General features: G+C 53.0%; 2 protein-coding genes across 2 annotated transcripts in view; one reads left to right on the forward strand and one right to left on the reverse strand.

The window, feature by feature from the left end:
- Nucleotides 1-2,775, forward strand: part of ATG4B (autophagy related 4B cysteine peptidase) — a 24,305-nt gene extending 21,530 nt beyond the window's left edge. Inside the window, 1 exon segment of the mRNA XM_059393939.1 lies at nucleotides 1,072-2,775. Within this exon segment, the coding sequence (XP_059249922.1) occupies nucleotides 1,072-1,145 (74 nt within the window). The 3' untranslated portion in view covers nucleotides 1,146-2,775.
- A 2,039-nt stretch (nucleotides 2,776-4,814) lies between these two features.
- DTYMK (deoxythymidylate kinase) lies at nucleotides 4,815-17,316 on the reverse strand. The gene is made up of 5 exons (XM_059393942.1): nucleotides 17,144-17,316; nucleotides 16,599-16,707; nucleotides 11,861-11,951; nucleotides 9,769-9,966; nucleotides 4,815-5,213 (listed from the first exon to the last, which is right to left on the reverse strand). The coding sequence occupies exons 1-5, from the start codon at nucleotides 17,271-17,273 to the stop codon at nucleotides 5,103-5,105; spliced, it is 639 nt and encodes a 212-aa protein (XP_059249925.1). The 5' UTR covers nucleotides 17,274-17,316; the 3' UTR covers nucleotides 4,815-5,102.
- Nucleotides 17,317-23,763: the final 6,447 nt, after the last annotated feature.

Raw genomic sequence — 23,763 nt, forward strand, 5'->3', positions numbered from 1 at the left:
GGAGCCCGATGTGGGACTCGATCCCAGGACGCTGGGATCATGACCTGAGCCGAAGGCAGCTGCTTAACCAACTGAGCCACCCAGGCGTCCCTGGGAGTGGTATGGTTTGTGCAGTGTTCTGTCCTCTTTGCTTCGCCCAGGTCCTGTTCCAGTTGCTTTTGACTTTTAAGATTTGTATGAGTCCAGGATGTAAGCCTTTGGTGGTGTATATGTGGGACAGGGTGCTGCTGGATAGCCGGGGCCCCAAGTGGCAGCAGGGCACTCTGCTGCCCTGTCCTTCATCACATGTGCGATAAGCCGGCCCCTGGGGCGTGGAGCTGGGTGTGCTCCTCATGTGGCCCCTTGGGTCCCTGTGAGCCGGAACATGCCAGGCTCTCCGCGACGGTCCAGTGTCTCTACGAGGTCCAGGATGGGTGCCAGCCCTGCAATGGCAGGCCACAGGTGGACTCCGTGTCCTGCTGCTCAGTAGCTCTAGGCCCAGGGCCTCCTCCCTCACTCAGGCCCTCAGTTTCCCTAAAGCGAAGCGACTTGTGGCACACACAGAACCGGGACTCAGCAGGCAAGCCATGCACACATCCCGTTCAGGCAGCCATCTGTCTCTGTGATGGTGACGGGGCCTCCTCCTCCGAGGAGATCATGGAGGGTGGTGATGGAGCCCGCTGTCTGGCAGGAACCTACAGGGAGTCAGGGGGTCTCATTGGATACTCAGGACAGATGTCCCATCAGTCCCCAGATGGTACACGGGGTGCTACTCCTCTTGGGACAGGAAGCCCTGCTCTCCCAGCCACTGCCCCTTCCCTCTGTGCTCTGCCGAGAAGCGTGTTCTGTTTCAGAAGTGCCTGTGGGATTCTCTTTCCTGCCCTCCCCTCGCCAGCTGAAGCTCCTGGCCTACGGAGCCCCACGACCCAGGAGGGCCAGTGCCTCAGCAGGGTGGTCCTGATGTCCCCTTTTCTCCTGTTGCATCAAGGGCGAGCAGGCCACATGCAGGGTGTGGGTAGTGTGTCTCCTCGTCCCCGCCAACCAGAGACCCCATGCCAGGCGTTTAATGAGGTATTGTCTTGTTTCTTCTAGATTCTTCTGATGTAGAGCGACTGGAAAGATTCTTTGATTCAGAAGATGAAGACTTTGAAATCTTGTCTCTTTGAAAATCCTGGAGTTGGGGAACAGTCTCCACTGGCCCTTCCTGGGGGCCCCTTCCAGAGCCCGGCCCTGCCTCGGGGCGCTTGGCGCCGCCGTGTTTCATCCATCCAGCCTGCCCGTCCGCTGAATGCCCGCGCCCCATGCTGCCTCCGCCCGCGGATGGAGGACTGCCCTGTCCCGGGGGCCTTCCCGCGAGCCTGGGGACTGTGCAGGCCCGGAGGGCTCACCAGGCTCCCTGGCACAGATGAGGCGCCGCCCGTGGGAAGGCCCGTGCAGCCGGGCAGGCGCTCCAGAGAGCTGAGCCGTTCGCACCTGAGAGCTCTCCCTGCGACACGGCCCACCCTGTGTTCGCCTGCTGCCTCTGCCCTGCTTCCTCCTGGGCACTCGGTTCTGGGTTTGCTTTGGAATTAAAGTCCTGTTTGAAGTTCCAAGGACATGAATTTCTGTGGGGCACGTCCCAAGTCAGGCTCTGGAGAGCTGCAGGGCGGGCATGCACGAATGGTGCCTGCGGACTTGGTCCAGCCCTGCCCTCCAAGGCCCCTGCCCTCCGCACCACCTGCCTGGCATGCTTCTCAAGGGCTACCTCAGTGGGAGATCGGGCTGAAGTAGTGCAGCAGGGTTTCTCCTTCCTCTGGGGAGCAAACTAGTAAAGTGGTGGCACATGGTGGAAACCCAAAGATGTCCCCATGCTTGGGACTCACTAGGACGGGGATGTGCCTGCTTTCCCGGAGCTGCAGGTAAAGTCCAAGTAGGCTGCATCTTTCTCATGTCGCCTTTGCGGGTCCGGGCATCCCAGACGCCCCGCGTGCTGCTGCTTGCTTGTCGCGCCAGCTTCCTCTGGGTCGGGGTTGGGTGTGGGGAGGAGCTGCTCTGGGGCCCTGGCGGGGGCGGGGTGTGCAGCCTGCTGCCATCCAGGGCCTTCCTCCTACTCACCAAGGCTTTGGGTGGTTTAGGGCCAGAAGGTAAAGCTCATAGCTTTACGATGTGAGCCTGGCGCCCCATCCCTCTTGTGTACCAGTCAGAGACATTTCCAGATCCTTCTCAGCACTAACCTCAGCACCTGCAGCCTTTAGTCCAAGTCCTCTGGGCCCAGGCTATACCACTTCCATTTGGGTTTGCCGTCCATCTTGGAAGCCTGGCTTCTGTCCCACCAGAAGTGTAAATGGGCTGTGGGGGGCTCGGCAGAGGCGATGGGCTGTTCCAGAGCGCCTCCACACACAGCCTCCTCCAAGCCCTGCCTTGGGAGGGCAGGGCCTGAACTCATGGCTGCCCTGAGCCTGCTCGTCCTGCCGGCCCTCGTGCTGCCCACATAAGCGACTTTCTCTGTTTTGTTTTTCCTGTTTCTTGCGCCCCGCCAGTGAGGTAGAGTTGGGGGAGCAGGGAAGGTTGGCTGGTTTCCACTCCTCCAGCACTGCATTTCTCTGACGAACACGTGCTGCTGCGGGCTGGGTACCAGGAGATGTCGCGGCCGCCGCTGCTGCTGGTACGAACCAGGGACGCAGGCGATGGCCTGACCCACGGAGAGCTTTGTTTCGTGTTTTGAAAAAGGCTTACTGAAGAGAATGTTGTTCATTCTTAGTAGTGTAGTTTGCAGTTCTTAATGGCAAATAATAACAGTTTCAGTAGAAAACACTTCGTTGTCTGTGTCTTGATTTTTTTCTCAAGTTCTATGTGGATGTGGTTAAAGCAGGAAAGTGGCCTAGGCTCCTGATGCCACCGGAGGGCTCCAGGGAGGGATCTGGTGGGGCTATGGCCTGCTCATGGCCCCAGACCCATCCCACCTCCCACCCAGCCTGTGAGCGGTGATGCTGTAACTCGGCCTCGCAGTCCCCAAAATGAACACAAGGGAACTTGCTTTTAGAACACACAGGATCTCCTTTAACAAGAGGCTTTGTAGAAAGTGTCCCCAGTGCAGCTAGCTTTATTTTGGTTTGTAAAAGCAGCATCCCTCCAGGTGGGCTGAGTGCTGGCTGTGAGTCACAAAGGACATGGGCAAGGCCCATGGTGGGACGATCTAGAGGGGGCTGTGAGGGGCCCAAGGCAGACACTGGTGGGAAGCACTGGTTGCTTCCCAGGTGAAGAGGTCCACCTGCGTCGTGGTCTCTGGGAAACACCCATAGGAGCTTCTCGTGCTGGACCATCCTCCCTATGCAGCTGCTTTGAGCTACAGCTTTCCTGTCAGGATCCCAGAGGCCAGTGGTCTTAAGATCTCTGCAGGGCTGATTTATGCTGGAGGCTCTAGGGCAAAAAGTTTGCCCTCCTTTCCCCCCTCCTGGAAGCTGCCCAGGTTCCACCTTAAGCATCCCAAAGGTGTGCCCTCTGACCTGTCCTGTGGCCGCCAATGTCCCCTGACTGGGACTCCTGCCTCCCTGCAGGAGACCCCTGTGACTGTCTCTTGGGCCTTCCCAGACAAGGTAGGAGGGTCTCTCCACCTCCCTGTGTGGCTGCTGTTCCCAGGCTCCAGTAGGACCACATGTCCATCTTTGGGGGCCATTACTTGACCCACTCCAGTGCAAAAGCCATCGGAGCTGGGGGCTCTGGACCATGTCACATACCATATGCCTGCCCCACCCACCCCCTGCCCCTGTTGTGGCCAGATACTTCAAGACACATGCTGCATTCCCTGAAGAAAGCTTAAGTCTGTTGGACTGTTTTTGCCTCCAGCCTGGTTGTACCACCCACCACCTACGGGACCCCCTCTGCTCTGGCTGCTCCTCCTGAGTTCCTTCCACCTCTGACCCCACCTGTATCCTGCATCCACAGCTCCAGCTGAGCAGACTGCTCTGCCTGTGTCCTGGTCTGTGCTGGGCACCCTGGCTTGCTCAGCGCCCAACCCCCCCACCCCCACCCATGGCCCTGATGAGGGTGCAAGAGGCATAAGTTCGGGGTCTTAGAAAGATTGGGCTGACATGCATTTTCCTCACAGAGCCTTGGTTGTGGGAAGCAGCACAAAGCCGGCTACAGACAGTGCTGCCAGACCAGCCCTGTGGGTGATACAGGGCCCGAGTTGGACCCCATGTGCGGTCCTTATGGTGTCTGTCTCTGCGGTGGGTCCTCCGGCTCTGACCTCACATGTGCTGCCCACTCTGGGCGGACACCTGCGGTTAACACCTGGCCATCAGCAGGGCCCCACCAAACTACAGCAGTCCCCTCTGTGAGCACAGGACATGGGACTCTGACTCCACGACTGTCCCCTCATGGCCTCACTCAAGGCTGCACAGCCATCAGGCATGCTCACCTATTATGTTCTTTGCCCCGTTCTGAGGTGCCACCTAAGGACCAGGACTGAGGGCCAGATGCCTAGTGACCAGACCAGGAACCCCAACAAGCACAGATGCTGGCCACATGCAGGCTCTGCCCAGGCCCCACACAGAGAGCACATCCGAGCCACAGGAGAAAGCTACTGCCCTCCAGGTGGGGGATCCCTGCCTGCCCTCCATTCAGCAGTCTGCACTGCTCTGTGCTCTGGTCCTCCAAAAGGCCACACCAGTCAGGGTAGCTTCAGTGGGAGAGAGTGGAAACACCACCACCACACCTGTGTCTGTAGCACTGAGGTGGGACAGGCCACCATGCCCCTGGGATGCAGCCTGGCTGGGCCCAACTCGGGATTGTGCCTGCTAGGAAGGGCTCTCCGGCAAGCCCTTGGCTGCTAAGGAAGGCGGGAGCTTCCACGGTGCTTTTTCAGATGAGTTTTTATTGGTGCCTCTAAGAAATTCAGAATTTCAGGTGATGACCATCTCACTGGAACTGCCTACATGTGGTCATGAGACTCCCGTAAGAAAGCAGTCATTTACTGGTGCTTGAGAGGATAGGAGGACAGAGGAAGCTTGCAGCACTGCCAGCGGCACCTCCAGTGTGCCTGCTGACTTGTCTCTGCTCTGTGCACCATGAGCACGTCGTCTGGGAGTCCACCATCCCCCCCAGCTCGGCCTCACAGGACCAAAAGACGGAGTGCTGCATGGCTACTTCCATAGCTCGCCTAGTGGCCTCTCTGTGACGGCCTGGATGGTGTCCACAGAGAGGGCGTGGATTTCCTTGTGGACATCTTCAATGCTTTTGGAGGCGTCGACCATCTGTCCCCCACGGGGGAGGCAGGAGAAAAAGAGAATGGTTAATGCTCTTCACTACTTTCAGTGTGTAGGGATTTCAGACAGGGCTGGGTTCTAGAGGGGCACAGTACACCTCTGGGGTTCTTCATCCTACACCTTTGTCTGACCTTTGCCCTTCTCAGGGGAGGGGGAACTTGGCCTATGTCCTTGGGATGAAGCTGACCCACACTCCTGCTGCGGCTTAGATACAGGAGAAACACCCCATCTTGCCACTGATCAGACCCTCTCCCTCCCCCAGCTCATGCCAGCAGGCAGGTCAGTGGGGCACCTGCACATCAGCACCCACCCCATCCTGTTTGGTAGGGCTTTGGTTTCTGCAAAGGAGGCTGGGAGAGTCTGCCCCTCTGAGGCCATGCCCGGATGCTGCTCAGAGCTGAAGAAAGTTCTGCACTTTAGAAGCTAACCCTGGGTTTGACTCCTCTCCTTCTGGGGAAGAGGATTCCATCCTGACCCAGCTGGCTGCTCTCCCCCTCGATGAAAGCATGAGGACCTCTGGTCACTTCATGACCCAGCCACCTGAGAAACCACTCTCTGCCTGAAGCAAGGATGACCAAGCTGGACAGAATCTTCTGTGTGCTCAGGGTGGGGTGCCCCGTCTCACTGTTGGTCCAGGCTCGGTCCTGATGGGGCCTCTGGGGCAGGCAATTCTGCAGAAGCTGCGGTGATTATGGACTCACTCAGAGGCATGTATGACCATCTGGGAGGTCTGACTGCACAGCTCGCAATGATCTGCCCAGCCTGAGACCCCACGCAGTGACAGCCGCCTGAAGGCTCTTGGGACTGCTTACTGCAAACCATGAACTAGGTTGAACCTCACACATGGGTGTAATACATGTGTGTGCACACACACTCTGCATGTGACCTCGTACACAGGCATACTACGTGCACACACACACTGCACACGGGCGTACTATGCACACATTACAGATAAACGCGCACATTACATATAAACTCTAACGCAGGCAATCACATCTAAACCACATTTCTAGTCCTCTGAGGGCCCAGGGGCAGAAACAGCACCGTGCCAACAAGCCCCTGGACCCAGATTTAGGATAGCTTTCCTCTCAAAATGGAAGCATGGAAACCCGGGGAAGCAGCCAAACCCAGAGCGGGGCTGGAAGCAGACAGGATGAACCCCGAAAGTATTAATGTGCTGGGGGGCAGTCAGTGTTCCAATGTGCAGGGGACCCACGAGAAGGTAACAGAGCTGCTGGGTGGGGCACAGCATAGACGGCAGGGAGTCAAAACAGAAACAAAACACGAATCTGTACAGATATGAATGTACAGGTAAACTGAAAATCCGATGAGCTGTGAGATTTTTACATGGTTTTTAAGAATCTCATCACAAACTGCTTCTTATTTATAGAGGGAGATAGAGTCCATGTCCCTGTGGAGAAGCCTTGCAAGTACCACTTGCAAGGTGGTAAAAGGGGATGTCACTCGGCCATACAAAAGGTTGAGCTCTTGCCATCGGCAACAACATGGGTGGCCCTAGATGGTATCATCCTCTGTGAAATGAATCACACGAAGAAGGACAGATACTGTAGGATTTCGCTTATATGTGGAGTCTCATATAAGTGAATAATCGCACACAGAAGCTAAGCCATAAGCGCAGAGGACGCACAGCTGCCCCCTTGGGGGAGGGGGTGGGGACAGACAGATGAGAGGCACCGCACAGGGACTATGGTCAGGGATCCTGTGATGGTGCTGTGTACTGATAGGTGCAGCCACCTGTGTGGTGAGCCCCGAGTAACGTACAAGCCTGTCTAGTCACTTGGCTGCACACCAACGTTCGTCTAAGTGTGTGTCAGCGACATGCGAATAAAAATAAATACCCCAGAAAGTGAACATCATCAAAAGTGGAACAAAAGGGAATCCTACACACATGGCAGGATGCAGTGAGAATCCAGTGCCCCACCCAGGCCACCAGCAAAGACACACAGCCTGGATCCCACCACAGGGAAAAAACAGAGTCCACTGGACACTCACAAATCACCCCCGTGAACTTCAAAAGTGTCAATGTCATGAAAGTCACACAAGCTGGAGAATAGAGAAGGAACTGTACACTGAGTCATTTGTTAAAAAGGACACTAGTAGGGGGGCGCCTGGGTGGCTCAGTGGGTTAGGCCTCTGCCTTCGGCTCGGGTCATGATCCCAGGGTCCTGGGATCGAGTCCCACATCGGGCTCTCTGCTTGGCAGGGAGCCTGCTTCCTGCCCCCCCCGCCCCCCCGCTTGTGATCTCTTTCTGTCAAATAAATTAAAAAAATCTTTAAAAAAAAAAAAGGACACTAGTGGGACCAGTGGGGGAGCCTGAATGGGGCCTGGGGACCTGCGGGTAGCAAGGGATGCACAGTAATGTCCCAGTTTTGATAGTACACAGCAGGGAAGGGGCACCAGAGAAGGGGCACCAGAGACTAATTTGTTCTCAAATGGTCCCAGGAAGAATTTTTTGTATTGTACTTGGAAGTTTTAAGGTGGTTTTTGTTGTTGTTGTTGTTATTGTTTAATTCAAAGAATGTTAAAAAAGTTAATTTTCAGACAAACAAAAGCTGAGAGTTCTATCCTAGGAGATCCAGCATACAGGAAATGTTTAAAGATGTTCTTAAGTTGAAGAAGTGACATGAGATGAAAACCTGGGAGGTTCAGGGTGGAGAGAGCCAGCACTGGTTGGAAAGAGATGGTCTCCTGTTTCTTTCCCCACTCCCACTCCAGATTTCATACCTTCTTGTCTTGTTCCTTACAGGGTTTGAAATGTGTTATAAATTAAGAATTGCCTAAACCACATAGAACCGATTGGCAAAGGAAAAACAGAAATGGAACAGAACTTTGTAATTTCTTATATGATAAAATTATACAGTACAAAAATGGGATTGAAGCTTCCATGTGCGGAAAGAAATGCCCTTTTCGACCATTAGACAAGTGCACGGGCTCACCACTGATGTGAGCTCATGAGAGATGGAGAGCCTGTGGATACACAGGCATCCTCTGCTTTGTGAAAGCTCGCAGTACACCACTTTGCTTTCGTGAAGGATTTAGGTTAGTACCTATTTTTGCTAACAGAAAAAGATCCAGAAAGTGTTTTTGCTTTTACAAAAAAAGGTGAAAAGCAAAAAGTTCATTCAGTGTCAGCACTGCAGGGAGCTGTCCCAGGCACCCAGAGCAGCAGAAGGCGCCTGTGTGCTCCTTGGGAATCTCTCTTGGCAGCTCGATGTCTGGCCGCAAGAGCTCGGCTCTGTGTCTGGGAGCCTGTGAGCTTCATCTCCATTGACTCTGTGTGTCTGTTAGCAAGTTGTGTCCTAAGTACCAGAAAAGCCCAAGAGAGGTGATTTTCTAACTCTGGGAACACTCAGAAAGGTTTTCATGTCAATCAGTGGTGATTGCTTCTTTGCTTTATGGCATTTTCACTCATGAGCGGTTTCATGGGAACACTGTACTTCTAGCTAGTGGTGAAAGCCATACTTTAAAAATATGTGTGCAAACTGTGTCACAAAGAAGCCCCCTGAGAGGAACCCCCACCCTGGCAATGAGCAAGCAGAAGTCAATGAGGATGAATGGGGAGGGCCGCAGACAGGCAGGTCGCGGGAGAAGCACCAACCAGACAAGATGGCCAAAGTAGGAGCCGAGGCCAACGGAGCAGCAAGAAGGCTGCCTGTCTCACCAGTAAGACCTGTCAACCACCCTCGGTATCAGCTTTCTGGTTGCCAGGCTGCCTCTGACCACACAGGGACAAAGCTGTGTCCAGGCCACCAGGGTGCGCTCACATGAACTGGGTCTGGGGATGGGCGTGTGCAGGGAGGGCATGGGGAAGGGGCCCAATCTGGAACCCCTGGTGTCCCTCCTCAGGGAGGACCTGATGGTCCTTCATGGATGGAGACTGGGGCTAGGCCCTGGGTGAGGTGCGGAGGTGGAGGGAACAGGGCTGCAGGGCACTGAGCACAAGGAGACAGCACAGTGTGGTTGGGGGGTGGGCATGAGCCTGAGGGTGAGGCCCAGGCCTGGGAGTAAGAGTGTAGACAACAGCTCATCCCCACAAAAGGAAACAAGGAATGGCCCTGGGGCCAAAATGGCAGGATAGGGTTGAGAGGGAGACAGCAAATGACTCCCAGGCAGTGGGGGATGAGCCCCAAACCAGCCAGTCCCAACTTTCAGGGTTTATGGGGCCTGTAGACACAACAAGCCAGAGTGCGACTCACAAGTGAAAGAGAGAAGGCAGTGTGAAGAGTGCCTTATAGGTCGGTGTTCTAGGTGACAAGCATGGCAAAACCTGGCAGAGGACAGCTGCCTGTGCAGAACTGCTGTTTGGGAGGGGTTATCTGGCCCATTCTCCCCAAATCACCCAGCAGGTACCCATCTCCCTTGTTTCACACAATCACAAAGGAGCAGAAACTGAGAGGGTGCTGAGGCCCCACCAGTGGAGCAGCCCTTGGCCAATGGCACCGCTCAGGCGCAGGACCTGAGCCACTTGTTGGCGGCTTCCAGCCAGCCGGTTCTGGGGGCAACACCAGAAGACACCCTCACCTTCCAGTTCAGAGTCTTGTCCGCCATCAGCTGGTGGAAGCAACGCAGTGCCCGCTCCTGGAAGTTCCCGTTCTCGTAGCGTTCACGGCCGAACTCTCCCCGCGCCGCAGCCTCCGCCAGCCCTAACTGAAGGAACACCACCAGGTCCGGCTTGGGGAGGCCCACGTCCGGCTGCTTGCACCAATCCAAGGAGAAATTCTGGCAGCATGGAACCCAAGAGTTAGAGAAAGAAGGTTTAATTGAGTCTAATTCTTTTTTTTTTTTTAAAGATTTTATTTATTTGACAGAGAGAGATCATAAATAGGCAGAAAGGCAGGCAGAGAGAGAGAGAGAGAGAGGAGGAAGCAGGCTCCCTGCTGAGCAGAGAGCCCGATGCGGGACTCGATCCCAGGACCCTGAGATCATGACCTGAGCCAAAGGCAGCCGCTTAACCCACTGAGCCACTCAGGCGCCCTGGAGTCTAATTCTTGATTTCAAAATTCATAAAAGGGGAGAAATGAGCTAATGTCCAGCTGATATACCAAAAATGGAGCCTTCTTACATGGGAATGGTTTTTATTCCTGAGATCTCAAATGGTTTTGCCTTCTCCCACAAATCCTTCGTTTGCATTGACTTTGTGAATATACATTCAAAGACAGGATTCCCCAAAGCCCCGTGGAATCCGCACCTACAGCCTGGGTCCAAGGGTGGGCATGCCAACACAGTCCCATGCCTTCTGGCCAGGTGGAATGCTCAGTCCATGTGGCAGACCCTGGAGGCCCACCGCACACAGGAGGCCTGGGGTAGGCAGCAGATGGGCCCATGGGGGGAACGACCCCTAGTTTGGGTCCTGTACCTATACCTCTGCTGGGTAAGGGCATGAGCCCCCTTGAGAGAATGCTGGAGCCCTGCTGCAAGCATGTGCCACAGGCCTCTCCTCCACCCTCCTGCTCCTATTCAACCCATCAACTTCTAAAAATATGTCCCCATTTTTAGAGGAAAAGGTCATGTCCAGGAAGGCCCTGTCTCAAAGCCACAGAGCTCTGAAGACTTAGGTTTAGAACCCAGCTCTGCGCTGGGAGCTATAGGCTCAAGTAAGGTACTCAGCTGAGGAGTGAGCCCGTCAGCCCCCACAGACCCCCAGTAGCACATCAGGAAGACACGAGGGAGACAGTCCAGGACATGGCGGTCACTTGCCCCATCCTCCTCTTCCAGACGGAATCTCACTGACCAACACTTCCATAGGGCAAGTGTCCTTTTAGAAAAATTCCAGCCAGCACACGAGGAATGATGGGCAGAATTGAGGTCACCATTTTGCAACCCCTTGTGAAGGTACCATCACAAACCCAGTTTGTTACCACAAACGAGATAGCCAGATGCCCCGTGTCTCTCGATATGAGAGCCCAGAACTCCTTCAAGTAATCTCTCCAAAATAAAATCTTAAAAGATTTTAATGCAAGTTAAAAAGGAAATGTGGGAGCCTGTATCATCACAGAGATCTAAGACACACGTCCAGTACGGCCCTGACATGGATTCCGATCCAGTTCGACTGCAGAAACCCAGGATGAGTCCATTTCTAAGTGAATGGCCACTGCACACATGGACCAAATGATGGCAGCATGAAACACCTGCATTTGTAAGAAGTCATTTTGGGACATGAGCTGAAGTGTTCACGAAGGAGCTGGTGATGTGTCTGGTGGGTCAGGGCAGAGAGCAGCAGGGGACAGTGCTGGGTGGGATATCATTTTCTCAGCTGGTATGTAGCTGAAAAGTTCTACTAAGCTGCAGACCACAGTGGCAGAGTAGCCCCTGTACTCCAAATGACAGCTCCATGGCTGGCTTGCGGAGGCCAGGAAAACCCACAGAAGGTGCCCGACATGCACCATCCACTCTAAACATGACACTGAACAGAGAAGCACCGCTGAGCGACCATCGTGGGGAAGGGACATGGTGACACCCACCGTTGACATTACCAATGAGCTACGGTTCCGTCAACATCTGCTCCTCCCACTGATACACAGCAAGTGGACCAGGCAAAGGAAAGGGCCCTAACGAACCACAAGCTCCTGAGTCCGCACCTGGCATCATCCCACTGGGGCCATGCAGCACTCACCTCCTTTGCACTGGTGAAGGCGACACCAGAGAATGCATATCTGTCAACGACGAGGGTGATGCCCTGGCCCAACTTCTTCTTGATCAGAGGCCTAAAAACAGAGAGCGTTTCTGAGCCATGGTCCTGGCTTCCCAGGCCGACAGTGTAATTCACCAATACATAAACCAGCGCAGTGAAGGGAGGACAGGGCAGCAATTTGCGGCCTCGTGTGTATTCAGAAAAGCTCCGGGTCTTCTCTTCAGAAGATGCCACTGGGGTACTCCCAGCAAAGCCCAATGTGGAGAAGATAAGTCCACGAAAACAGAACAATCACAACTGGTGAAGACGAATGAACAGAGGCATGCTTGAGGGCTGTCTGGGCGAGGATGAGGAGGGGCGAGTGTGGGGGGATGCAGAGGGGCTGGGTGATCCTGCTGGGAAGGAGAGCAAAGGCGCAGATGCAGTGAGGATGGGATCATGCTTGCTGCCTAGAGTCTGAAGGGCCAGGATGAGGAGGGACAGGCTGGCCAAGGATGTCCTCAACCAGGTGACGGCAGCTCAACCCCCATCCCCCTGCCCCAAGACCTTAGGAGGACACGCAAACAAGGAGCTTGACGTTAGTAGGAAGTGTCACTTGCACTTTGTGGAAGAGAAAGATGAGATGCCCTTGAGGAGCTCACAGAACGGTAGGGAGGGAGAAGGTACACCTCCAGCAATAAAATGCAGTTTCCATCACAGCATTAGCTATAATCGCAAACTATTAAAAACAATTACTTGATCTCACAAACAGAAAATTGGTAGAAAATATAACTACAGCACATGCCCAAGAGGACAATTCTCCTGTATGAGGAGCAAGGGCTAAGTCCATCAGCTGACACCACCACCTCCTGATGTCATTGGGAAAGCAGAGGACCACACGTGACAGGCTACGTTTTGAGGAACGGGGCAAACTGGAGAATGAAGACATCACATATATCTCCGCCTGTAAAATAATTCCATAGGGGAACACTAGAATGGAATAGGGGGCAGCTGTGTGGCTCAGTGGGTTAAACCTCTGCCTTCAGCTCAGGTCATGATCTCAGGGTCCTGGGGTTGAGCCCCACTTCGGGCTCTCTGCTTGGCAGAGAGAGAGTCTGCTTCCCCTTCTCTCTGTGTTTACATGTGATCTTCTGCTGATTAAATAAATAACATCCTTATTTTTAAAAAAAATGAATGGAATAGGCTACCCACAGAGGATGGGCAGAAGTGGGTGCGTAAGGCAGTGACCTTTTTCTTTGACTCTGACTTTTAGAACCATTTAATGTTTCATGTATTCAAAAATTAAATCAAATGGGGAAAAAAAACGCCTAAAATCACATACAAAGTCAAATGAACTGTACCCAGATGAACACACAGTGAAGAGCAGAAAATCCTGCCCAAAGAGACCTCTGAACATAGCACTCAGGGTGCTCCTGTTAAAAGGACAGAGGTGAAAACCAGCAGTGACCTCTATGTAGGCTTTTACAGAGGGGTATAGACTGACGATGCCATGAGCCAGGAAGAGAATGGCACCGGGCTGGACCACCAGGTATCAGTGACCAGAGAGAGAGAAACAGACACAGACGAAGATAAACTTACACGCAGGTCCGACCACAACTGGAGTCTAGAGTCAGGGATGCTCACTAGCAGCAAGCACCCAGCGCCCAGATGTTGTACTCTGCAACTACACAGAAAGGAGCAGCTGGCTCCTGGGCTGGAGCAGGAGAAAACACAAGAGAAACCTGAACATCTTGTTCTCCCAGAAAGTTCTCAAAAAATGGACACAGGAGCCAACATGAAGAGATTTCCAGAGGCCAAATTTGCAATAATCTGAACATCAAAACAACTGATAGTGTGACCCACCAAGTAAAAAAGAGCATGTGAGCCCATGTCGATGATGGGACGCATGGATGAGCAGGGGAGGCTCTTCCTTACATAGGAAGCCGACTAATACATGCAGAAGTGACGGATTAGAAAAGTGACCATCTGAAATCACAATGGACTCAAGCAGGTTTATTAATGAACAATAAAGTACAAAATCAAAGTTTGATAAGGAAGGGGATATTTATGTAGTTTTATAGTATTCCCTCCCCTTTCTTATACTGATTTTTTTAAAAAGTTTTATTTATTTGCCAGAGATAACACACAAGCAGGGGGAGCATCAGGCAGAGGGAGAAGCAGGCTCCCCACAGAACAGGGAGCCTGATGTGGGACTTGATCCCAGGACCCTGGGATGATGACCTGAGCTGAAGGTAGATGCTCAAATGACTGACCCACCCACATGTCCCTCCCCTTTTGACTACTTGTAACAGGAAGGAGTCATTTGGTGGAACAGCCTGGCCAGCACACCTTTCACAAGCAATCCAGTGATGGCCAAACCGCACTGGATCCCTCCTGGCTCATTGTCCTAGACAACTGACCCAACGTCACTTCCATGGTATTCCTGACAAAAATACAAATCCAGCTCTACTTGTGAGGAAACATCAGACCAACTATGAATTTCATAAAATAAATGACCTGTAAATTTTTAGAAAGTGAGGAAATGATAACACAAGTGTGACAAAGTATGAATAACAGGTGAAGTCTGGATTCTTGGCACTGTTCTTACAACTCTTCCAGCTGACTAGAATTATTCCAAAAAACTGCTAGACTGGGGCACCTGGCTGGCTCAGTGGGTTAAAGCCTCTGCCTTTGGCTCAGGTCATGGTCTCAGGGTCCTGGGATCGAGCCCCACATCAGCCTCTCTGCTCAGCAGGGAGCCTGTTTCCTCCTCTCTCTCTCTTCCTGCCTCTCTGCCTACTTGTGATCTCTGTCTATCAAATAAATAAATAAAATCTTTAAAAAATCAACTGCTAGATTGAGGAGGTTAAAGAAACCGCTCATTTCTAGGAGTGAATTCTTGCAGGCAGTGCTATTTACGACTCTCCTGGAGGAGCACTGGGTTTTGGTAAACAGAGGATAGGGAGGGAAATGGAGGGTGCCACCCCATTCTGCGAGGGGAGTGCCACACGCTCTGTGCTCCTGAACTTTAAAGATGCCAGAGGACAAGCATTTTTGGGAACCAGGAACTGACTCAGTTAAGACGAAGCATAGCAGAAAGGTGGACAATTAAAGGGCTGGAGGAAAACACCAGTTTCTCTAAAAGTTCTTCCAAACAGCCCAGGTTGACTGAGCCCTCATCCCCAGGCCTGCCTGGCCAGCTTTCCTTGACCCTGGCTGGGGGCACCGCCATGGGACACCACCACAACCGCCACTCTGATGAGGAAACTGCGATGCAGAGCAGCTGTGCAGGGCCACGGTCACACAGCTGGTGGGCAGTGGTGCCACATGTGACTCTGGCATCTGACCTGTCAACCAAGGACTTTCAAATCTAACCAATCAAATGGCGGTGGCTGGAATGACCCGAAGGTGTAGCTGTGGGAGCTGAGACAGAAGAGATAGAGCATAGGCACGCTAGGGGGGGCAGGATCACTAGGAAGCCAGGTTAGCATTTTCACTTTTTAATAGAACTGCCTTATTTTTCTATAAAGCCTTCAAAAGTAAAATCGGAACAATTATACCCATAAATTCCAGATGTATTAAGGACTATAAAAATGATCTCATTTTGCTCTTTTCCTTCGGAGTGAGAAGTACTTTCCAAAGCAGACACTACTAAACCAGAAGAGAGCAGTGCAGGTTTGACTGTAAGAGCGAATGGTGCAAAACCACGAACAAGCATCTGGTCGAATCTACTGCCCACAGCCTTTCTGGAGAGCACCCCAGACTGACTGGAAAGTCATAGCTTAGCCAGGCAGCATCAGAAAGCCAGTTATGAGATGGTTTGTATGGGAGGACCTCTTTATTTATGTCAAAAAATAAATGGAAATGTGGGGCGCCAGAGTGGCTCAGTGGGTTAAGCCTCTGCCCTTTGGCTTGGGTCATGATCTCAGGGTCCTGGGATCAAGCCCCGCACTGGGCTCTTTGCTCAGTGGGGAGCCTGCTTCCCCTCTCTCTCTGCCTGCCTCTCTGCCTACTTGCGATCTCTGTCAAAATAAATAAAATCTTAAAAAAAAAAAAAAGGAAACAAAAGCATCTAAAAGCACACAGCACAGGCACTTGCTCACAATTAAATGCTGAGTGAAGAGGTGAAAAATGTAAAGTAAAAGGGGGGGTGGGGTAAACTGAACCTCTGTTAATAATGTTGTCAACATGCGGCACTGGGGGGCTGTTTCTGACTCCAGCCAGCTCCTAATCTCAGGGGCCTGGGAATTGGGCTCATGTTCAGCACAGAGCATGCCTGTCTGTCTCCCTCTGCGCCCCACCCCCACCCTCCTCTCACCCTCTCATTCTCAAAGAAATAAAATCTTTACAGAAAAGCGTCCGTATCAGTTCATCCACTGTAGCAAATGTAACACACTAATCTAAGACAAATAATATGAGAAACCAGAGGCAGAAGGGGGAGGGGACAGGGGTGGAAGAACTGTACTTATCAGTAGCTTTTCCATAACCCTAAAATTACCCTACAAAACAACGTCTGTCTGTTCATTACAAAGAGGTGGCAAGGCAGGAGGAAGAAGTGCGAGTTTGTGCTCTTTGGCAAACATAGCGTTGGAGTCAGGGTAACGGATGCGCGCTCGCCCAGGTATGGCCTCGGGCTTACTGCCCACGCCCCCCCAGTCGAGAGCCGCGTTCACCCGCCGCGGTCAAGCAGGAGGTAAAGCGCTGGGGGCGGGCTGCGCGTCAGAAGCGTTTAAGCGTTTACACTTGCTCCCAGCGGTTCGCGGAGAACAGCAGATGCACCGAATGGTCCTCCAGCTCCCTTTTCTCCTCCAAGTAAGAGCTCAGCAGCCGGCCGATATCAGTTGATCTTTCTAAACAGAGAGAGAGAGAGACCCACGAAGTGAGCGCAGGCCTCCCCACCTGAGTGAGGACACGGCTGGGGCCGGGCCGCGGGCTGCGGTTTTCTTTGCGGCGCCCCCCGGATTCGGAGTGTCCCCGAGAGCCGGCCGCGGGGTGCAGGTGCCCGCACGGAAGAGCTCAAGGGAGCGAAGGCCGGAGGCCCACGACCCCGCCGCGCGCCGCTGCCGATCCGCCCGCCTGAGGCGTCGCGGGGAGACCGCCGCACCGGTGTCTCGGTGCGCACGTCCAAGGCCGGTGAAGCCATCCCTCCAGTCGCTCCGACGGGAACAGCCACGCCAGAAGCCGCGGCCCGGATTCCCGCCAGCGCCGGGACCGCCTGCCCGTCCACGACTGCAGCCACCGCCCCGCGGCCCCGACACCGAGCGGCCCCGCCGGCGCCACACCCACCCGGGAAGCGGAGCAGCTCGGCGCGGTGGCCCGCGGCGCACAGTGCTGCCACCAGCTTGCGGCTCTGCGTGCTCTTGCCGGCGCGGTCCACGCCCTCCAGCACGATGAGAGCCCCGCGCCGGACCGCCATGCTCGCGCCTTCCCGCCGCCTGTCGTCACCGCGTCCCCGGCGTCGCTCGGCGCTCCCATTGGCGGGCGTCGGCGGCGCGCACTGCGATTGGCTGATACGGACCACCGTCCGCGGCGCGCGCTGGGACGGGCTGAAATACGCCCGCGTCCGTGGCGCGCTCTGGAATTGACTTGGGAGGATCGCACGTTGGGATTGGCTGCCATTTTCCGGCCTTGCTCAGACTGGCTGGTATCGGCCTAGGGGCGGGGCGAAGGCGGCCCCCGTCACCCCGCCCCTTCCTGCGGACGCCCCGCCTTCCGGGGCGGTCGAGCCGGCGGTGGTGTGGGCTGGCTGTTGGCGGGGAGGCCGGGGCGGGCCTTTCCTGTCCCCGCGACAGTCCCGGGGAGATGGTGGTATCGTCTACTCTGCTTCTCGGGACTGCAGGGCCGGGGGAGCCGCGAGTCAGAGATGCCGGAGGCCGCCTCGCAGGGGAGGGAAAGGGCGGTCTTGTCGGCCCTTGTGCCCGACTCCTGAGGTGGGGGTCCCCGTCCCATCCGGAGGCTCCCGGGCGCTGTTGCCCCTTCAAGGGCGTCCAGGTCGCCTGCGCATGCTCCGGGCGAGACCGTGCCGTGCTGACTCCCGAGGGTCAGTCCGCGGGTGCCAGCCCACCGGGGACAGCACTGGAAGCTGCGGAGCTGGCGACGAAGCGGACTCGCAGGCTACGACGAGCCAGGAGCCGCGTCCCGCAGTATCCCCCCGCAGCCGGCTTCGCGTCTGGACTTGTGCTGGACTCGGCCCTCAAGGCTGCTTGCTCGTGAGCTCTCGGGGGCACCTGCCGCACTGCTGCCCGCAGGAGCTTGCTGAGGTTGCCAGGGTGGGCGGCGGCGGCTTCGCGGGGTTCTGGAGCTCACCCTCCGCGACTTCCCCGACTTCTCTTCCCCAACCCCCTTAGAACGTGACTTCCCGAGGCAGCTAGCGGCTTCTTGTGCCCGGTTTACCTGATGCAGTCTGAGTTCGGGAAGGGTGGGTAGATGATCGTATTCTTCCAAAGCATTTGCCCCCTTCCTTGATGTTGATATTGGCTGTGCGGCTTCCAAGTCCTGTTGGACTCACAGCTGACTCGCGTCCTTTGAAGGGGAAGCTGTGGAAACTGTTGTTTGGCTTGGCAGTTCCCTCCTCGCCACCCCCCAACGTGAGAAGAGCATATGCACAATTAGGGCTGTGTTTTCACCCTGGATCTCCAGTGAAGGAAATAAAGCTAGGGCCAGGCTACGGCCACAGACAGGTAGCACGGCAAGAAGTAAATCATCGGCATTCCGAGTCCCTCCTGGAGACTGCGGGACTCCCATAGGGAGGGTTCACTGATACAAAGGCTAGAGCGTAATGTTACAGGGATGGAAGCAATAGCCTTTAGTTTTATGTCTCCCGTTCTCAAAAGTCCATCTCCTGGGCCTTCAAAGGATGAAAGCATTACAGTAGAGAAGGGAACCTTTCCAGGCTAGGGCAGGTGCCAGCCAGCCTTGAACCACATCTGCAGGATGAGCTCACTGAGCTACAGGGAGAACATGTAATGCAGCGTGTCAGCTTGTGAATGCCTGGCCTTGCTGGATGTCTGTGAAAATGCAGGAACCTGGCGGTTGGGGCCTTGTGTGTAGGGTGGTGGTACCATGCCCTTTTGACTACAGCAGTTGCTAAACTAGCACAAGTAGGGTGAAGTTTGTTATTAAGGTACAACAAGCAGTTTTGCTTCGAGTCTTCAACACGTCCTGCCTCTTCTATCAGAATGACACTAAGTGCAAGTACCAGCATACCTGTGGCTTACATCTTGGGGATATTTCGTTATCACACATAACTCAAAGTCCAGAGTTAGGCATCCGATAACTGCTTCTACTGCCTGGTGATGTCAAAGGTCAGGCTCCCATGTTAGCAGTTCTAGCTTCTTCCTGGTCACAGGGTGACTTTGGCATCTCCATGCATCCAGTGCTGATCTTGTGGCCCCACTGTGGGCAGGGGCGTGGCCTCGCAGCAGGACATTGTCTCCTTTCTGCTCTGCTGCATGGACAGGTTGGTCTCAGGCCTGATGGTCAGCACAGTCGGTCCTAGAACCGTGCAAGTAGGATCTCTTCACAGCACCATGGAGGCCTTATAGGTGGGCACAAGGATGTCCACTTGGTGGAGGAAGTTACAGGGTTCTGGGCCTAAGTGTGCTTGGAGACAGGGGACATACAATGGGTTGTAAGGGGGACGCCTGGGTGGCTCAGTTGGTTAAGCAGCTGCCTTCGGCTCAGGTCATGATCCCAGCGTGCTGGGATCGAGTCCCACATCAGGCTCCTTGCTCGGGGGGGAGCCTGCTTCTCCCTCTGCCTCTGCCTGTCATTCTGTCTGCCTGTGCTCGCTCTCTCCCCCTCTCTCTCTCTGATAAATAAATAAAATCTTAAAAAAAAAAAAAAAGGGTTGTAAGGTACCAATGGCTGATGAGCACACAGGGCTCATTAGGGCCTACTCTTACATGTTTGGGATTGTCCCTTAAAAAAAAAACCCAAAAGGCACTAAAGCCCTTTTACTCTTCTCTCTTCCTCAAGGATTGTGGCAGCAAAGGCTTTCTCGTTGTTAGCCAGGCTAACCTGTCCAGACAGCACAGACCGTGGGGCTCCAGTGGAGCCAGTCTTCCCACCATGTGGGTGTGGAGAGAGGTCGCCAGGGTCTCTTCTTCCTCTCAATTCCCTTGGCATAGTCACATCGGTAGGTAGCATTCCTATGAATCTGGGGGGCTACTCAGTCTACAGCACTCCTGTACTTCCAGAAGAGTCTGCTAGCACATGAGTGCCCTGCTAGACTGACTTAGTTTCCCAGCCCTGCTTGCAGGTGGATGTGGCCACACAGTTAAGTGCCGATGAACCATCGGATGAACTGTGATCAGACGCAGTTTGTGCTCCTTCACCCAGCGGCCGGTGCTTTCCTTTTGCCCACTGCTTCCCCTCCCTGCAACCTGGCCTTGACCCTATTGATGATGACAAAACTCCCTGGGGGTACACACTGTGCTGGAAGGGGCCCACGAGTGATCCTATGGAGCCTGGCTGCTGCCCATTGGGCTATTCACACTGGGACTGCTGCACAAGAAATAAAATTCTGGGGGCGCCTGGGTGGCTCAGTCATTGAGCATCTGCCTCAGGACTACCGAGGAGTTTTCACAAGTAGTGCAGTTTCTACTGAGGCTCACTGGAACTCTCTGGAAGCCCTCCTTGCATGGCGAGAACAGTACCAGTACCTGGGACTGCTGTGCTGGTGAGGTCTCATGTAGGCATGCTGGTCCATGACGCCAATCATCTGCTACCTTCCAGCTACCCCAGTGACCTAAAGTATTACACAGAATGAAAGAATCACTCGGCTGAGCCTGGCTGAAATGCATGACTCAAAAATTCTGAGTGTTGGGGTGCCTGGGTGGCTCAGTGGGTTAAAGCCTCTGTCTTTGGCTTGGGTTATGATCCCGGGGTCCTGGGATCGGGCCCATGTTGGGCTTTCTGCTCAGCAGGGAGCCTGCTTCCCTTCCTCTCTCCCTGCCTGTCTCTCTGCCTACTTGTGATCTCTGTCAAATAAAATCTATTTAAAAAATCCTGAGTGGTAATAAAATGGTTTTTTGAAAAAAGATTTATTGATTTATTTGACACAGAGTGAGAGAGAGAGGGAACACAAGCAGGGGGAGTGGGAGAGGGAGAAGCTCCCATCAAGCAGGGAGTTGGACACAAGCCTGGATCCCATGACCCTGGGATCATAACCTGAGCCAAAGGCAGGCGCTTAAGGACTGAACCACCCAAGTGCTCCTAAAATGGTTCTTTTTTTTTTTTTTTATGATTTTACTTATTTATTTGACAGAAATCACAAGTAGATGGAGAGGCAGGTAGAGAGAGAGGAAGGGAAGCAGGCTCCCTGCCGAGCAGAGAGCCCGATGCGGGACTCGATCCCAGGACCCTGAGATCATGACCTGAGCCGAAGGCAGCGGCTCAACCCACTGAGCCACCCAGGCGCCCTAAAATGGTTCTTTTAAGCAACTGTTTTCAGGTAGCTTATTATGCAGCAATAGCTGGAGCACACGGATATGTACAGCCATATGAACACATGTTCATCAGGGCATTACTGATACTAATGAAAACTGGGTACAATCAAAACATTGTACATCTATTGTTAAAAGTATGGCACACCAATGCAATGAAATAATCTAGTAAACAAAATGAAGTAGAATGAGTAAAACATGGCCAGGTGTTTGCGAAGAGTATGAAGTTAAAAATGTAAATAGTAGAAAAGTGGATAGTATGATTCACCGGTAAGAAAACCAACAGCCCATGTTAAAAAGTGGACAAAAGTTAGGAAGTGCCTGGATGGCTTAGCTGGTTCAGCATCTGGCACTTGGTTTCAGCTTGGGTTGTGATCTCAGGATCTTGCCCTTCACTAGGCTCCACACTCAGTGGGGAGTCTGCTCCCCCTCTGCCCAACCCCCACCACTTTCTAAATAAAATTTTTTAAAGTTTTATTTTTAAGATTTTATTAATTTATTTGTCAGAGAAAGTGAGAGAGAGTACAAGCAGGGGGAGTGGCAGGCAGAGAGAGGAGCCCAATGTGGGACTCGATCCCAGGACCCTGGGGATCATGGCCCCAGCTAAAGGCAGATGCTCAACCAACTGAGCCACCCAGGCATGCCATAAAAATTTTTTTTTCTCAAAGATTTTATTCATTTATTTGATAAAGAGACAGCGAAAGCAGGAACACAAGCAGGAGAGGTGGGAGAGGAAAAGCAGACTTCTAGCCAAGCAGAGAGCCTGATGCGGGGTTCAGTCCCAGAACCCTGGGATCACAACTTGAGCTGAAGGCAGATGCCTAATGACCGAGCCACCCAGGCACCCCTCTAAATAAAATCTTTTTTTTTTTTTTAAAGATTTTATTTATTTAACAGACAGAGATCATAAGTAGGTGGAGAGGCAGACAGAGAGAGAGAGAGGAGGAAGAAGGTTCCCTGCTGAGCAGAGAGCCCGATGTGGGGCTTGATCCCAGGACCCTGGGATCATGACCTGAGCGGAAGGGAGAGGCTTTAACCCACTGAGTCACCCAGGAGCCCTAAATAAAATCTTTTTTAAAAAGTTAAAAAAGAAATGGGCAAAAGTTATGAACAGACACCTCACCCAAAGAGATGTACAGATAGCAAATACACATGTAAGAAGAATTCATTAAGGAATTATGTCATTAGGGAATTGCAAACAGAACAACCCACCCGTCAGAATGGTTAAAATCCAGAACACCAAGTGGTAGTGAGGATGTGGAGCAACAAGAACTCTCATTCTTTGCTGGTGGAAATGCAAAGTGATACAGCCACTTTGGAAGCCAGTTTGGTGGTCTCCTACAAACCTAGACAATCTTACTCTTCTTTGTATTTAACCAAAGGAATTAAAAACATGTCCAACACCTGTACATTAATGATTATAGTAGCTTTATTCATAATTGGCAAAATTTGGAAACAACCAAGATGTCTTTCAATAGGTGAATGGGTTAACTGGTACATCCAGCCCATGAAATGTTTCTCAGCATTAAGAAGAAATGAGCTACCAAGCCACAGAAAAGCACGGAGGAAACATAAATGCATATTACTAAGTCAAAGAAAATAATCTGAAAAGTCTGCGAAATGTGTGATGCCAACTCTAAAACATTTTGGAAAAGGGAAAACTGCAGTAAAAAGATCAGCGTTTGCCAAGGGTGCGGGGAGTGGGGAAAGGGCTGACAAGGTAGAACACAGCATTTTGGAGGCAGAGAAAGGATTCTGTATATTGTAATGTTGGATACAGGTCATTACACATTTGTTAAAAACCTACAGAATATACAACACAGAGTGAACCCTAAAGTAAACTACGGACTTTAATAATAATGTATCAAGTGCCTCCTGGGTGGCTCAGGCAGTTAAGCGTCTGCCTTCGGCTCAGGGACTCGGGATTCTGGGATCCAGTCCCCCTATAGGGCTCCTTGCTCAGCGGGGAGCCTGCTCCTCCCTCTCCTGCTCTCTCTCTCTGACAAATAAAATCTTTAAAAAAATATATACTGTGTCCATATGATTTCACCAGTTTTAATAAATGTAGCACACTAGTGCCAAGTGCTAGTAGTGGGGCTGTGTTTGCGCGTGCGCACATGTTTAGGGGTCTATAAGAACTCTATTTTCTTCTCGATTTTCCCGTAAGCTTAAAATTACTCCAAAAAATGTAGTTTATTTAGTTAGAAACAACAACGCAGGCACCGAGGTCGGCGGTGCGCGGTCGCGTACCTGCGCCTGTGCACTCCCCGAACACCGAAGGGACGTGCGCGGGCCGCGAACACTCGGGACTCAAAGCTGAACCAGAGGCAGGTCCGCAGCCCGAGAACAGAGGGGAACCTGTCAACCATTCACGCGAACGTGAAACTGGAAGACTGTGTTTCGTTGGCTGGTATCGGGCAGGTTTCGGGGAAGCTCACGAGGGCACCCTCCGTTGAAGCA

This window comes from Mustela nigripes, chromosome 3 (assembly GCF_022355385.1).
Source record: "Mustela nigripes isolate SB6536 chromosome 3, MUSNIG.SB6536, whole genome shotgun sequence".
NCBI classification, from domain to species: Eukaryota; Metazoa; Chordata; class Mammalia; order Carnivora; family Mustelidae; genus Mustela; species Mustela nigripes.